Source organism: Ambystoma mexicanum, chromosome 8 (assembly GCF_040938575.1).
Source record: "Ambystoma mexicanum isolate Mex_15411 chromosome 8, UKY_AmexF1_1, whole genome shotgun sequence".
Taxonomy (NCBI): domain Eukaryota; kingdom Metazoa; phylum Chordata; class Amphibia; order Caudata; family Ambystomatidae; genus Ambystoma; species Ambystoma mexicanum.
In genome coordinates this window covers 111892370-111904374 of record NC_090929.1, presented here as the reverse complement: position 1 = coordinate 111904374, position 12005 = coordinate 111892370, and the positions used below count along the sequence as shown (strand labels likewise).

General features: G+C 45.1%; 1 protein-coding gene across 4 annotated transcripts in view; it reads right to left on the bottom strand.

Moving 5' to 3' along the window:
- SCAI (suppressor of cancer cell invasion) overlaps positions 1-12005 on the bottom strand; it is an 877065-nt gene that overhangs the window by 288077 nt on the left and 576983 nt on the right. For all 4 annotated transcript variants that reach the window (XM_069609434.1, XM_069609437.1, XM_069609436.1 and 1 more), the window contains 2 exons: positions 11542-11628; positions 576-674 (listed from right to left, as the gene is read on the bottom strand). In XM_069609434.1, the coding sequence (XP_069465535.1) occupies positions 576-674; positions 11542-11628 (186 nt within the window). The remainder of the gene's footprint in view (positions 1-575; positions 675-11541; positions 11629-12005) is intronic.

The following is a 12005-nucleotide window of genomic DNA, read 5'->3' as shown; positions in this document are numbered from 1 at the left end:
GCCAGCATCCACTAGGTCCGAAACAGAACAATCATTTTCCACTGATCAATTTGCCAAGTAAAACATAAAATAAGCGGGTACAGGAGCCTCCAGAAAGCCAATTTTCCATAACCTCTCACAGTGATCTGGGCACACGGGCATGATCACACTGCACAGCTTAAGGTGGATGATTCGGGAAGTGTCGAAAACATTAGAGCCCTGCAGTTAAAACAGATAGGAAGCGAATTATTGCCTTCCTGTCTCTATTCTTTGGACTGCAGTTCACTGCTGCCAATTTCAGTTACATGGCGGTAATTGCCACCGACATCAATGACAAACGCTGGTAAGGACACAGATCAGATATGGGCTTTTCTACTGCAGATCCCTGCCAACAAATCTTCAGGGGCCGTGCAATGATCATTCTCAAAGCTTCATTAGCGTGTGCAGGAATTGACGCTACCTCCCGGGTGGCCGGTTTCTTCGCTGCAGCTTTCTCCAAAACAATGAGAAGGTTACTTTTCTGTAATGAATTTGCCGCAAGGTCTATGGTAAGTGACGTTAAGGTTCGGAGCTGCAACCGATTTGTTCTAACTTACCTGTCCTCCTTATTGACCTGGGAGTAATAGGATCTCTGTCTTATCGCAGAGTAGAACGAAAAGGCCTCATTCAGGTAACTCGTTTCAGATGTTCGCAAGCTGCGGAAGAAAGACGATAGCAATTATGATACGTACAAAATGGAAAACGAGACGCGAGCAGCAATGCGGTTAGAGGTTTTTGGTGGGTACGGTTACGTTGTCAATTTGAGATTTGAAATTGACCAGGTAGTCTGAAAGAAAATATCACAGATTAAGGGGCTGATTCGTGGAATTTGTGCACCAAAAAACGGGCATGTGTGCGCCATTCTGCCCGCAAATCCCTGTCTAACAAATGGGGATTTGCAGGCAGAATGGCACACAAATCCCAGTTTTTCAGGTGCACAAATTCCATGAATCAGCACCTAAGTCTCACTCCACCTGCAAACGGACATGATTAACTAGAAGCATTAATGTGGCCAACTCTCGCTCCTCTACCAATTCCACTTTCCTCTTTAGTGAAACTATTTTTGGGTTTAAATTTTTCATTTTTATTATGTGTAAAACTCTTGACACACATTATAGGTTCCATCAAGAAAACAGCAATAACATTATACAAATAAGAGGACGGGGCCTTAATAGCACACATTTGGCGGATAGAAAACAAAACTCATTGTCATTGGTCTGTTTACATGCTAACCTAAGAACGGAAATTAATCACAGAAAAAGAAAACTGGACACCCAGAACAACACAGCGATTTTGAGCACTATTTGGCATTTTCAAAATGAAAGACAAAACATAGGACACGTGGTTGCTCACAGAATTAAATGATGTAAACTAAAACAGGATAGAGTTTTAACAGTTTATTTAAGTTAAGTACTGTTGGGCGGTCAGAACACTAACCTTGGTCCTTCATGTTGCCACAGTTCTTTATTCCACAGTTTCTCTCAATCTCTTTGTAAGCCACGTCTGGGAGTTTGGCAGCGGTTCTATTCGGACTCTTTAGCAATATGGTCTAGAAACCTGGGCTAGAATTCCCGGCATACAAAATGGCGTGCTTCGATCGCTTTATCACTGAAAGGTTTGGGTTTCAACTTGTACTGAATCCCCTTTCAATACCTGTGTGAACAGTGGCTGGGCACTGGGGTGTTAATCGGAAGGGGAATAGCCGTACTGGACACCCCTCTAAAGTAATCACTGTCAGACGATAATGTAGGTCAAATCTGTCTTCTAGTTCAAATGTTATTAGTCATTTTATATCAACATCTGTTTCATGCACCCGACGCTCTCCTAAAGCAACACATTAATAGAGCAATTTCAGTATGATAGCTGGCGTGCACAGGTAGCCTATTTAATCTAATTCCACTTGGCCCATGTCACGCAGGATTGTTCGACCAATTTACTGCCTTGTTAACAGGTTCCAGGTGTACGAAACGCGTGTTGGCATAATTGGGCCCCGTTACAAATTGGGCAGTATTCCGGTGGTAAATCTGCTGGATTACCGCCCAACTGAATTACCGTTACCGCCACTTGGTCTGGTGGAATTACACGTGGTGGTGGCAGAGTAAACCTCCTTTCTTCCAGAGTCCACTGGAATGTCCGCCGCGGTAATTATGCTGATTTTTCGGCAGACAGTGGGAGGGTTTACCTCCAGCATAATGCTGGTGGTAAATTCTGCACTCCAGAGCCATACTCTTAGTACGGCAGTGCGGGAAAAGTGGCGGTAATACCATTACTGCCAATTTTTTACCGCACCGCCATAGCTGTAACGAGCCATATGTCCAACAACATACGAAAAAACACATTAAAAACAAAATGAACAGCTTTTACTTGCATTATGGTGTAAAAGTTCTCCTCGTCCCAAAGTAATCAAGGACTATTAGCTTCTGAATAATGGGTGATTTTTCAGGGCATGTGGGTGCATTGCATCTTTCCTTAATCTCAGTGCCCCCCCTACTTAATAGGATTCAACAACAAGGATGCCAGTTAACTCACCCCCAATCTCTGACAAACACACAAGACAGGGTATGCTTTTGCCTCATTGTCAGAGAAATGTGGACGCTTAACAACCAACTCCCGACGTGTAATTAATCTCTTTTCAGTCTCTGCATCACCACTGTTTGGGAATCTGGACTGCAATTCCCAGCATGCAGTGGTGTGTTGGCTTCTGTAACCGAGTTCCTTTCAATCTCTGTACCAATGTTGAGGGAGCTTGCATTGATGTGGTCCACTGTCAATGCTTTTTCCAGGGGTGGCTCGGAGCTTGGACTTCCTTTCCCAGCATACAGCAGTGTTTTCCTTCTCCAATCTATTCTCTCTGTGTTCTAAGAACGATTGCTCCCAGTTAGAGCCATTAGCAGCACCCTGCAACACTTCCACTTTCTTTATATGTTAAAGGAATGTTTTTGCCCTGTTCCCGGCAGCAGCTCATTGTGTGGCCCACTCCCCCCCTCATTCTGAACTGTAAACATGGCCACATTCACATTCGTTCTAGCTTATAATTGATTGGGCTGGGACCAACAGGCAACCCCGGCACAGCCTTTTGCCAACTACGGATGTGGTTACAACCCACTGCTACAGAAAACCCTGGTTACACATCCCACATCTTTCAGTTCCTGGGAAGTCAAGTCAATCCAGTTCCCTGAAATGAATCTCAAACAGATTTAAGTCTGTTGCCAAAGTGGTCAGATATTTAAATCAATATCTCAGATGGTTTGGAGGCAAGCCACATTGGAAAGCAAGCTGGTGGCTATTGAAGGTCTTTGCCACTCCCTGATGGAACAGATCGGTAGGGCTAATCAGATCCTTTGGCCTGGTTGTATTGGGGGTATTGATCAATCTAACAGTTCAGGCGGTACGGTTGGTGCTTTGATGGTTAATGGCCCATTGGTCGAAAGGGCATGGGAGTTCCAACGCTAGCAGCTGATAGATTGTTTGAAGTGAAAGATGTTTAGGTAGTTATTTGTATTTATATTTTATTGAAGTCATGGGTGTTTCACCTAGAAATACTTGGTATCAGGTAATAAAATCGCAGCAAAAATATCGGCGGTAAAAAATATTGTGGTTTGACCCGGTAAAGGTGTACCCCATTATACCATTTAAGGGGAGCGTGGGTTGCCGGGGTGTCCCCCACTCCCTTGAATGGTATAATGGGTCCGGGGGTTGCAGGAGTGTCCCTCGCATCCTTTACACGATTGTGGCGGCAAAACCACAGCATTTTTGCTGCAATATTTTGTATACACGGCCATTTCTGCCGTGATTTTAAGACATGGAACCGAAATACTTACCAAAGCAGCCAATGGCCAACGGGACACCACCACTAAATCAGAAGCTATACATTAGATTGGGATACAGTGAGCATCTGACCAGTGGATGAAGGTGTCGTAAATCTCCCCCCGTCTCACCTGTGATCGGGATCTCCCTTGTTCGGCCGCATGACTCTTCCTGTGGATGGTTCGGGTCTTGAATAGGCTCGCCCGAGCCTCGTCAGGTTGCAGGACGCGTTCAGAGTTCCGGGAAGTTCGTGGTTCCAGGGTATCCAGGATAGCGATGAACGAGTAAGTAGGTGGGGTAATCCAGGAACAGGATAAAAGGCAAGGAAGGAAGTAAGAGGATCAAGGAAACCAATGTAGAGAGTAAACACACGTCGGGTCACTACCGAAGATAGCGTTGAGACGTGCGGACCCGCAGGGGCGTGACCAATTTATAGTACGTGCCACGACGTGAAAGCTAGTGCGTAGCACGGAGCTTGGTACGGCCATGTTGGGAGGAACAAGGAGTACCAGCCCTTCGTGACAATGACCATGAGGTCCAGAAGAGGCAATTTTGTCGGGTCATGACAGCATGCCCCCTCCGAAGACTGGCTCCTCCAGGCTTGCCTGGGTGAATAAGATGGAATCTTCTGAGCAAACGAGGGGTCTTTAAATTAGAAACTGTTTCCCATGTTCTCTCGCTAGGGGGGTAGCCTTTCCACTCGACCAGATATTGTAGTCGACCCCTCCTATACCTGGAATCACATATCCTGGACACCTCATATTCCAACTGGTCGTCCACAACAACAGGTGTGGGTTTGAAGGGTTTTCGAGTAGAACTAACGTAGGGTTTCAACAGGGAAGTATGGAAGACTGGATGTATCTTCTTACAGGAATCCGGGAGCTTAAGTCGGAAGGAGACAGGATTGATGATCTCCTTTATAGAAAATGGACCATAATAGTGAGGAGCTAATTTGTTTGGTCGTAGATGTCGAGGTAACATTTTCGAGGCTAACCAGACTTGATCGCCAACTGAATAGGAAGGTGATGGTCTTCTCTTAGAGTCCGCATATCTTTTGGTTCGAGTCTGGGCCTGTTCTAACTGATCCTTGGCCTCTCTTTGTACGCCGATCAGCGTCTGAATCCAAGAGTCAAGGGTAGGTACCGGAGTAGATTCTGGAAGAACTGATGGTAAAACAGACGGGTGATGACCTTGACTTCAATAGAAAGGGCTGATCTTGAGAGCCGAATGATCTGAGTTATTGTAGGAGAATTCAGCTAAAGGTATAAGGAGAGACCAATCGTCTTGAACCTTGGTGGCAAAACAACGAAGATATTGTTCCAGGGTTTGATTTACTCATTCCGTTGCCCCATTGGTTTGTGGATGATAGCCTGAAGAAAGGGCACGTTGGATTCCTAGAACACGACAGAGATGTCTCCAGAATTGTGAAATATACTGAGGTCCCCGATCCGAAATAATCTTGGAAGGAAGGCCATGAAGATGAAAAATATGTTCCAGGAAAATTCCAGCAAGTTCTGAGGAAGATGGTAGTTTATACAATGGTGTAAAATGAGCGAGATGAGTGAACAAGTCAATGGTTACCATGATGGTTGTATATCCTCGGGAAGGTGTAATTCAACAATGAAGTCAGTGGCAATAACTTCCCAGGGTCTGGTTGGCAACGTAGGTTGTAGAAGCAGACCAGCCGGCCTCTGATTATCGTATTTGTTCTGACTACAAATAGCACAGGTCTTGATGTATTGAACTACACTGGACTTCATCCCTGGCCACCAGAACTGTCTTTGTATAAGACGGAAGGTGTTGGTTACTCCTCGATGGCCGGAGTGAAGCGTATCATGGCATAGATTCATTACCTTCTGTTGAAGTTCTTTTGTCGGAATGACCACTGAATTGTTCTTGAATAAATATCCTTCCTTGATTGTTAGACGCCACGGATTTTTCTTCGATATTTCCTTCCAGAGTTCAGATAATTGAGTCTGTACTCTGATTTCTTCCAGGAGATTGATCGCTTGAGCTACAAAGATTGTGGGTGGAAACATTTTAGGATAGATCTTATCCTCCAAGGGAACGTAGTCGGGACGCCGAGAAAGGGCATCGGCAATCAAGTTTTGCGATCCGGGAACATGTGAAATTTGAAATTGATATTGAGCAAAGAAGTAGGCCCATCGAGCTTGTCTACTGTTCCTGCACTCCATGGATTGTAGGACCTGAAGATTTCGATGATCAGTACGGACTTGAACTGGATATTTAGCACCCAGGAGTAGATGTCTCCATTCAGTGAAGGCATGACGAATAGCCAATAACTCCTTCTCCAGAACTGAGTAGTGAGTCTCGCTGGTGGTCAGGGTCCGTGAGAGATGAGCAATGGGATGTTCCAACTTATCATCGGATTCTTGCTTTAAAACTGCTCCTATGGCGTTATTGGAGGCATCAGTTTCCACTAGAAAAGGACAATTTATGTCAGGTTGGGCCAGGATGGGGGCCTGAGTGAATTCTTCTTTCAAGCGTTGAAATGCCTTGTCTTGTGGTATATACCAGTTAAATGGAACGGCTTTCTTCAGGAGATTAACAATGGGTTGAACAATCTCGGAAAAGGTGGGAATGAATTTCCAGTAGAAGTTGGCAAGCCCCAGGAAGGATTGTATTTGCTTAACAGATGTTGGGGCGGGCCAAGCCAGTATGGCCTTCACCTTTGAAGGGTTCATACTAATTCCTTCTGAACTAAGGACAAATCCCAGATAGTGAACTGATGTAACATGAAACAAACATTTTTCTGGTTTGGCTAAGAGTTGATTTTCACGGAGACGTTGAAGTACTGCTTTTACATGTTCTTCATGTTTCAAGGAGTCCTTGGAGAAGATCAATATGTCATCCAAGTAGACGATAACATTGAGAAATAACATGTCAGAGAACACCCTATCCATAAAACGCTGGAAGACTGCAGGAGCATTAGTCAGACCAAAGGGCATGACTAGGTATTCAAAGTGACCAAAGGGTGTTCTAAAGGCTGTTTTCCATTTGTCTCCTTCCCGGATACGGATTAAATGGTAAGCACCTCGGAGATCCAGTTTTGTGAATATCACTGCACCTCTCACAGCTTCAAGGATATCCGAGATCAGGGGTAGTGGATATCTGTCTTTCAGGGTGTATTGATTTAGGCCCCGATAGTCCAAGCAAGGTCTAAGCTCTTTGGTATCCTTTTTTGGAACGAAGAACAATGAAGCACCAGCTGGTGATTTTGAAGGTCTTATGGTGCCGTTCTCAAGATTAGTGTCTAGGTATTCCCGGAGTGGCTCTCTTTTCGGGTTCTGAAAGGATAAACATTGTGCCAAAGGGAATCACTGCTGAGGGTTCAGTATCTATGGTACAGTCTTTGGGTCTATGTGGAGGTAAGGCTTGAACAATGGCAGTAGAGAATACATCAGCATACCCTTGATAGATCTCTGGAACTTGTACAATATTGGAAACCATGAGTGGTGTCTCTGGACACCTTGGTAGACTTATAGGAGCTGTGACTGAGGTATCCAGGTTTAAACAATGGTTCATACAGAACTCCGAGCCCAGAAATAAGGATCCGGCCGTCCAGTTAATATATGGATTGTGCTTTTGTAACCAGGGCATGCCCAGAACCAAGGGGTAATGGGCTGATTTTATAATGTCAAACACAATTCTTTCTTGATGATGATTTATGGAAAGATGGACCTCCCTTGTTTGCAGACTTATATGTCCTGAGGAAAGAGGTCTTCGGTCAATTGCTTCCACTGGCTGTGAAAAACTTCTTGCTTCATATGGAATGTTATGACTTCTGACCCAATCTTGATCAATGAAGACTCCCATTGCTCCGCAATCCACCAAGGCCAGTATAGGGTAGACCTTGTCCTTGGATGGCGATAAAAAGACCTGTAATATCACCAATTTGTTTTGGCCAGGAGAGTTCAAGGATGGAATTGATGTGGAGCAAACATCGCTCTCCCGAAACCTTGCTCCATTTAGGATCGGGAGCTGGCGTTTCCCGAGCGTCGGGGAGGCGCCAGAGGACACTCTTTAACTAGATGTTTATCTGAGGCACAATACATGCATAAGCCTGTGTGTATCCTTCTTAACCTTTCCTGCTGGGAAATTGGTCCACGCAAGGCTCCAAGTTGCATGGGTTCAGAATCGGTGCTCGGATTCTTGGCAGATTCTGTCCTTGTAGTATTCTCTGGGGAGTTTCTTTGAATTGAGACTTTATTCTTTTTCTTTTCGGCCTTTCTTTCTTGGATTCTGACGTCTACTTGCATAGACAAGTCCAGGAGGGCCTGGAATGAACTAGGACGTGCCACCCTGGCTAACTCGTCCTTAATCTCTTCATTTAGACCTCTGCGAAACAAGGTAAAACTGGCTTCCAGGGCCAGTCCGCCTCTTTGGCTAGCTGTTTGAATCTGGTAACATAGGTCAACATGTCTTGGGATCCTTGTTGGAAGTCAAGTAACTTCTCTTGAGCACCGTGGACCAGCTCTGGTCGTTCGAACATGGTCTTGAGTTCCGCGATGAACCCTTCATAATCATCCAGGAGAGCATCCTCTGAATTGAGTAAAGGAGTGGCCAATGTAAGGGCATTACCGGAAAGATGCGATATTATGAAGCCCACCTTAGCCCTAGGAGTTGAGAAATAGTAGGGCTTGAAGGTAAAATGTACCAAACAAGAATCCAGGAATCCACGTAAGGTCTTTGTTGAACCGTCGTATTTATCAACCACTCCTCCCAATAATACGCTGTCCTTGTTCGCGGAGTCATGTGACAAGACAAGCTGTCTTAGCGCCGCATTCTCGGCTTTTAAATTCTGCATCTCTGTGGAAAGTTCTTGCATTCCGCGCATCAGGTCCTGAATAGCATTCTCCATGGTAGAATCCGTATTGATTGTTTGGCGTCTCAAACTGTCGTAAATCTCCCCCCGTCTCACCTGTGATCGGGATATCCCTTGTTCGGCCGCAGGACTCTTCCTGTGGATGGTTCGGGTCTTGAATAGGCTCGCCTGAGCCTCGTCAGGTTGCAGGACGCGTTCAGAGTTCCAGGAAGTTCGTGGTTCCAGGGTATCCAGGATAGCGATGAACGAGTAAGTAGGTGGGGAAATCCAGGAACAGGATAAAAGGCAAGGAAGGAAGTAAGAGGATCAAGGAAACCAATGTAGAGAGTAAACACACGTCGGGTCACTACCAAAGATAGCGTTGAGACGCGCAGACCCGCAGGGGTGTTACCAATTTATAGTACGTGCCACAACGTGAAAGCTAGTGCGTAGCACGGAGCTTGGTACGGCCATGTTGGGAGGAGCAAGGAGTACCAGCCCTTCGTGACAATGACCATGAGGTCCAGAAGGGGCAATTTCGCCGGGTCATGACAGAAGGCGAATACATGTTACAGAAACAGAGGACAGGATTGAGATTACCATGGAGACTGGCTACATGCAGGTTAGCACGTATAGTGGTGATGGATACAGGTTTGTCATGGAGGGGAGTAATGCGAGTGTATGTAGAGGGTTCCCCCTTCCGGGTTCAGGGGTGTGGAGCTTCAGCAAAGAGTTGACAGAGTAAATAGTAGTGGCATTTTTAACCCGGGGAAGCAACTCCAGACCACATGGATCCAAGATGGTACCCCGGACCCAACAAACCCTGGGCGAGTAGTCCATCGTCCGACTCTGCTAACAGATCAAAGACAGCTGCAAACTTTGTAGTTCACTAAAGCGAGCACTAATCACAACGTTCACTTGCTGCCGGCAAAGAAATATAATTTGTGAAACACTTAACCATCCTGTCTGAGGGAACGCTGGTAGGTCAAAAAAGGAGCAGGAGAAAAGGTGGAATGTGGGAGTGAGGAGATGAGGAAAGAGGAGAGAAGAAGTGTGTGGTGGAGCACAGAGGAGGAGGTGGTGACAGGGAAGCAGAGGATCAGGGTAGAGGAAGGGAAGGAGGGTAGAAATGATCTAAAGCAATGAAGTTGAGAAGAAAGAGAAGAGCAGTTTGGAAGAGGCAGAGGGAGAACTACCAGAGATGGAAGGAGAGGGGGTAAATGAGAAGGGGAGGAGAAAGTCATGAGGAGCGTTGGTGAAGGAGAAGATCAGTCTGGGGGAAGGAGAGGAGAAGAACTGGGGAAAGAGGAGGAAGAAGGACAAGTAGGAGGTGAGCAGTCGGCTTGAGTAGCTGGAGAGGAGACAATCAGTACAGAAAGGAGGAGGTGATAGAATTGAGAAGGAGAAGCCAGGAGGAGAAGGTGTGATTAACATCTTTAGAGAGGAGCAAGAGAGAATTTCATGAGGTAAAAAGTGGAAGGGGAGGAACATCCAGAAAAGGAGTGGGAAGGAGGTACAAATCAGTAGATGACAGCAATGGGAGGGGGGAGAGAGAGAGTGCGGAACAGAGGTTGTGGAGGAGAAATGTATTGCATTGTGGCATGTGGCGGAGGAGAGAAAGGTGAGAGACGGCTGGTTAGGACTCAAGGCATTAAATAGGGAGGCTCCTACTTTGTTTATTTCAACACTCAATGTTCTATTTTGAAAGCTCATCCCCAAACCCGTGTGAATGTGTCTGATCAAGACCTTCCGTTCTACGCTCCATTCCGCCGGGCTCCAGTAGAATGTTACTCTGAGACACGTCAGATTTTTGTCTGATTTAACCACGCAAGCAACTATACTTTTCTACACTGTTTGCAAGAATATTTGAGACTCTCTTACAGTTCGATGTTGGCCTTCGGTGCTCGAATAGATATCCGCAGAAGATTAAATTGGATAAATCAATAGACAAATGCAATTCAGCTTGTATGTACATGGACCGTAGGTGTATATGTTTGGCCATCTCTTATGAAACTCTCTATGCTCTGAAGAAGGCTGGGCCACAGGAATCGAAAGGCCTCCTCCAGCCGAAACACGAGTAGGCAACCTGACATTAAGTAGCTGACCTAGGGGATATTAACACTTTTGTTTGTGGTATCTACCTTTTCTCTGAATGAATCAGGCACCTGTACAAATAATAGGTGCCGGGCTGACATATAATTGCAGCTCAAGGTTACTGAGCAATAACTTGTGTTTTTGATTACTTTTGTGGAAATATACATTGTTTTCGTTGGAGGTGGTAGCACATCTGGTGGCGTGTCTATATGGAGATGGTCACGGTTTGATAGTTAACAATGTAGTGTGTTAAATGTTTTATGCTTTAGTCTTTGAATATATCTTTACTTTATGTCTGCAGAGTATGTGATGCCGACTACTGCCTTGTGCCTAGTTTCAAGACTTCTTCACTGAATCCTTTTTCCAAATTTCTTTTGGAGCTTTATAAGTAGTTTTTCGAGTCCAATAGAGACCCCTTTGTTTTCTTGTATGTGATCTAGGCAGGGAAACCGAGACCTGCATCCCCAAGGAACCCATGGGTTGTTAATGGCACACTGGGGTTGTTAATGGCACACTCGGATGGTAATGCACCAACATGAACAATGTACTGACCTGAAGCCTATTGCTCTTAGTGGAATGATTGACAGTTTTTTATATTTTTAAGGAATTGGGAGTGAAAACAAACATTTGTTGTCCTGGCAACTGAACCGAAGGCACAGATTGGGGGGAAATAGACCTGTTTTTTTCCCATGGCATGTTTCAATACAGTCATCTGGCCCATCAGCGTGACACATTCATATGTCTTGCATGCATTTTACAGACCAACAAACGCAAAAGAAGAATAGTGATGTACTTACTAATAATGGTAATACAGCTGTCCAATTTTAGATGCAATCTCCCCAATCTGCCACCGCTTAAGGCCATACCTAGTGTCAAGTATTTGTCTATTTGAAACAGAAGACAGGAAGACATCATTGTACTTGCAATCAATACATCAAATCATTTACAGTATCACAGGCACTTAGTACAGAGGATAAGTGACAAAGCATAGTCCCTGCTCCCGTAGATTCAGCGTTCAAGATTGAGGGGAGCTTGGAGCCATTTAGCTCCTGCTTGTAGCCTAGAAGAGCCTGGTTAGCTTGAAAGCAACAGTTGCCAGGACCTAATTTTGGCTCCCAAGGCCAATTGAAGCTGAATAACCGCACCTATGTGAATTTAACTAACTATATATAAAAATTAGGTCACATTGATAAGGCATATAAAGCATACAGGGTCGTAAATAATGGACACAGTGATTTGTTTGCATCCTACATGCTAGCCC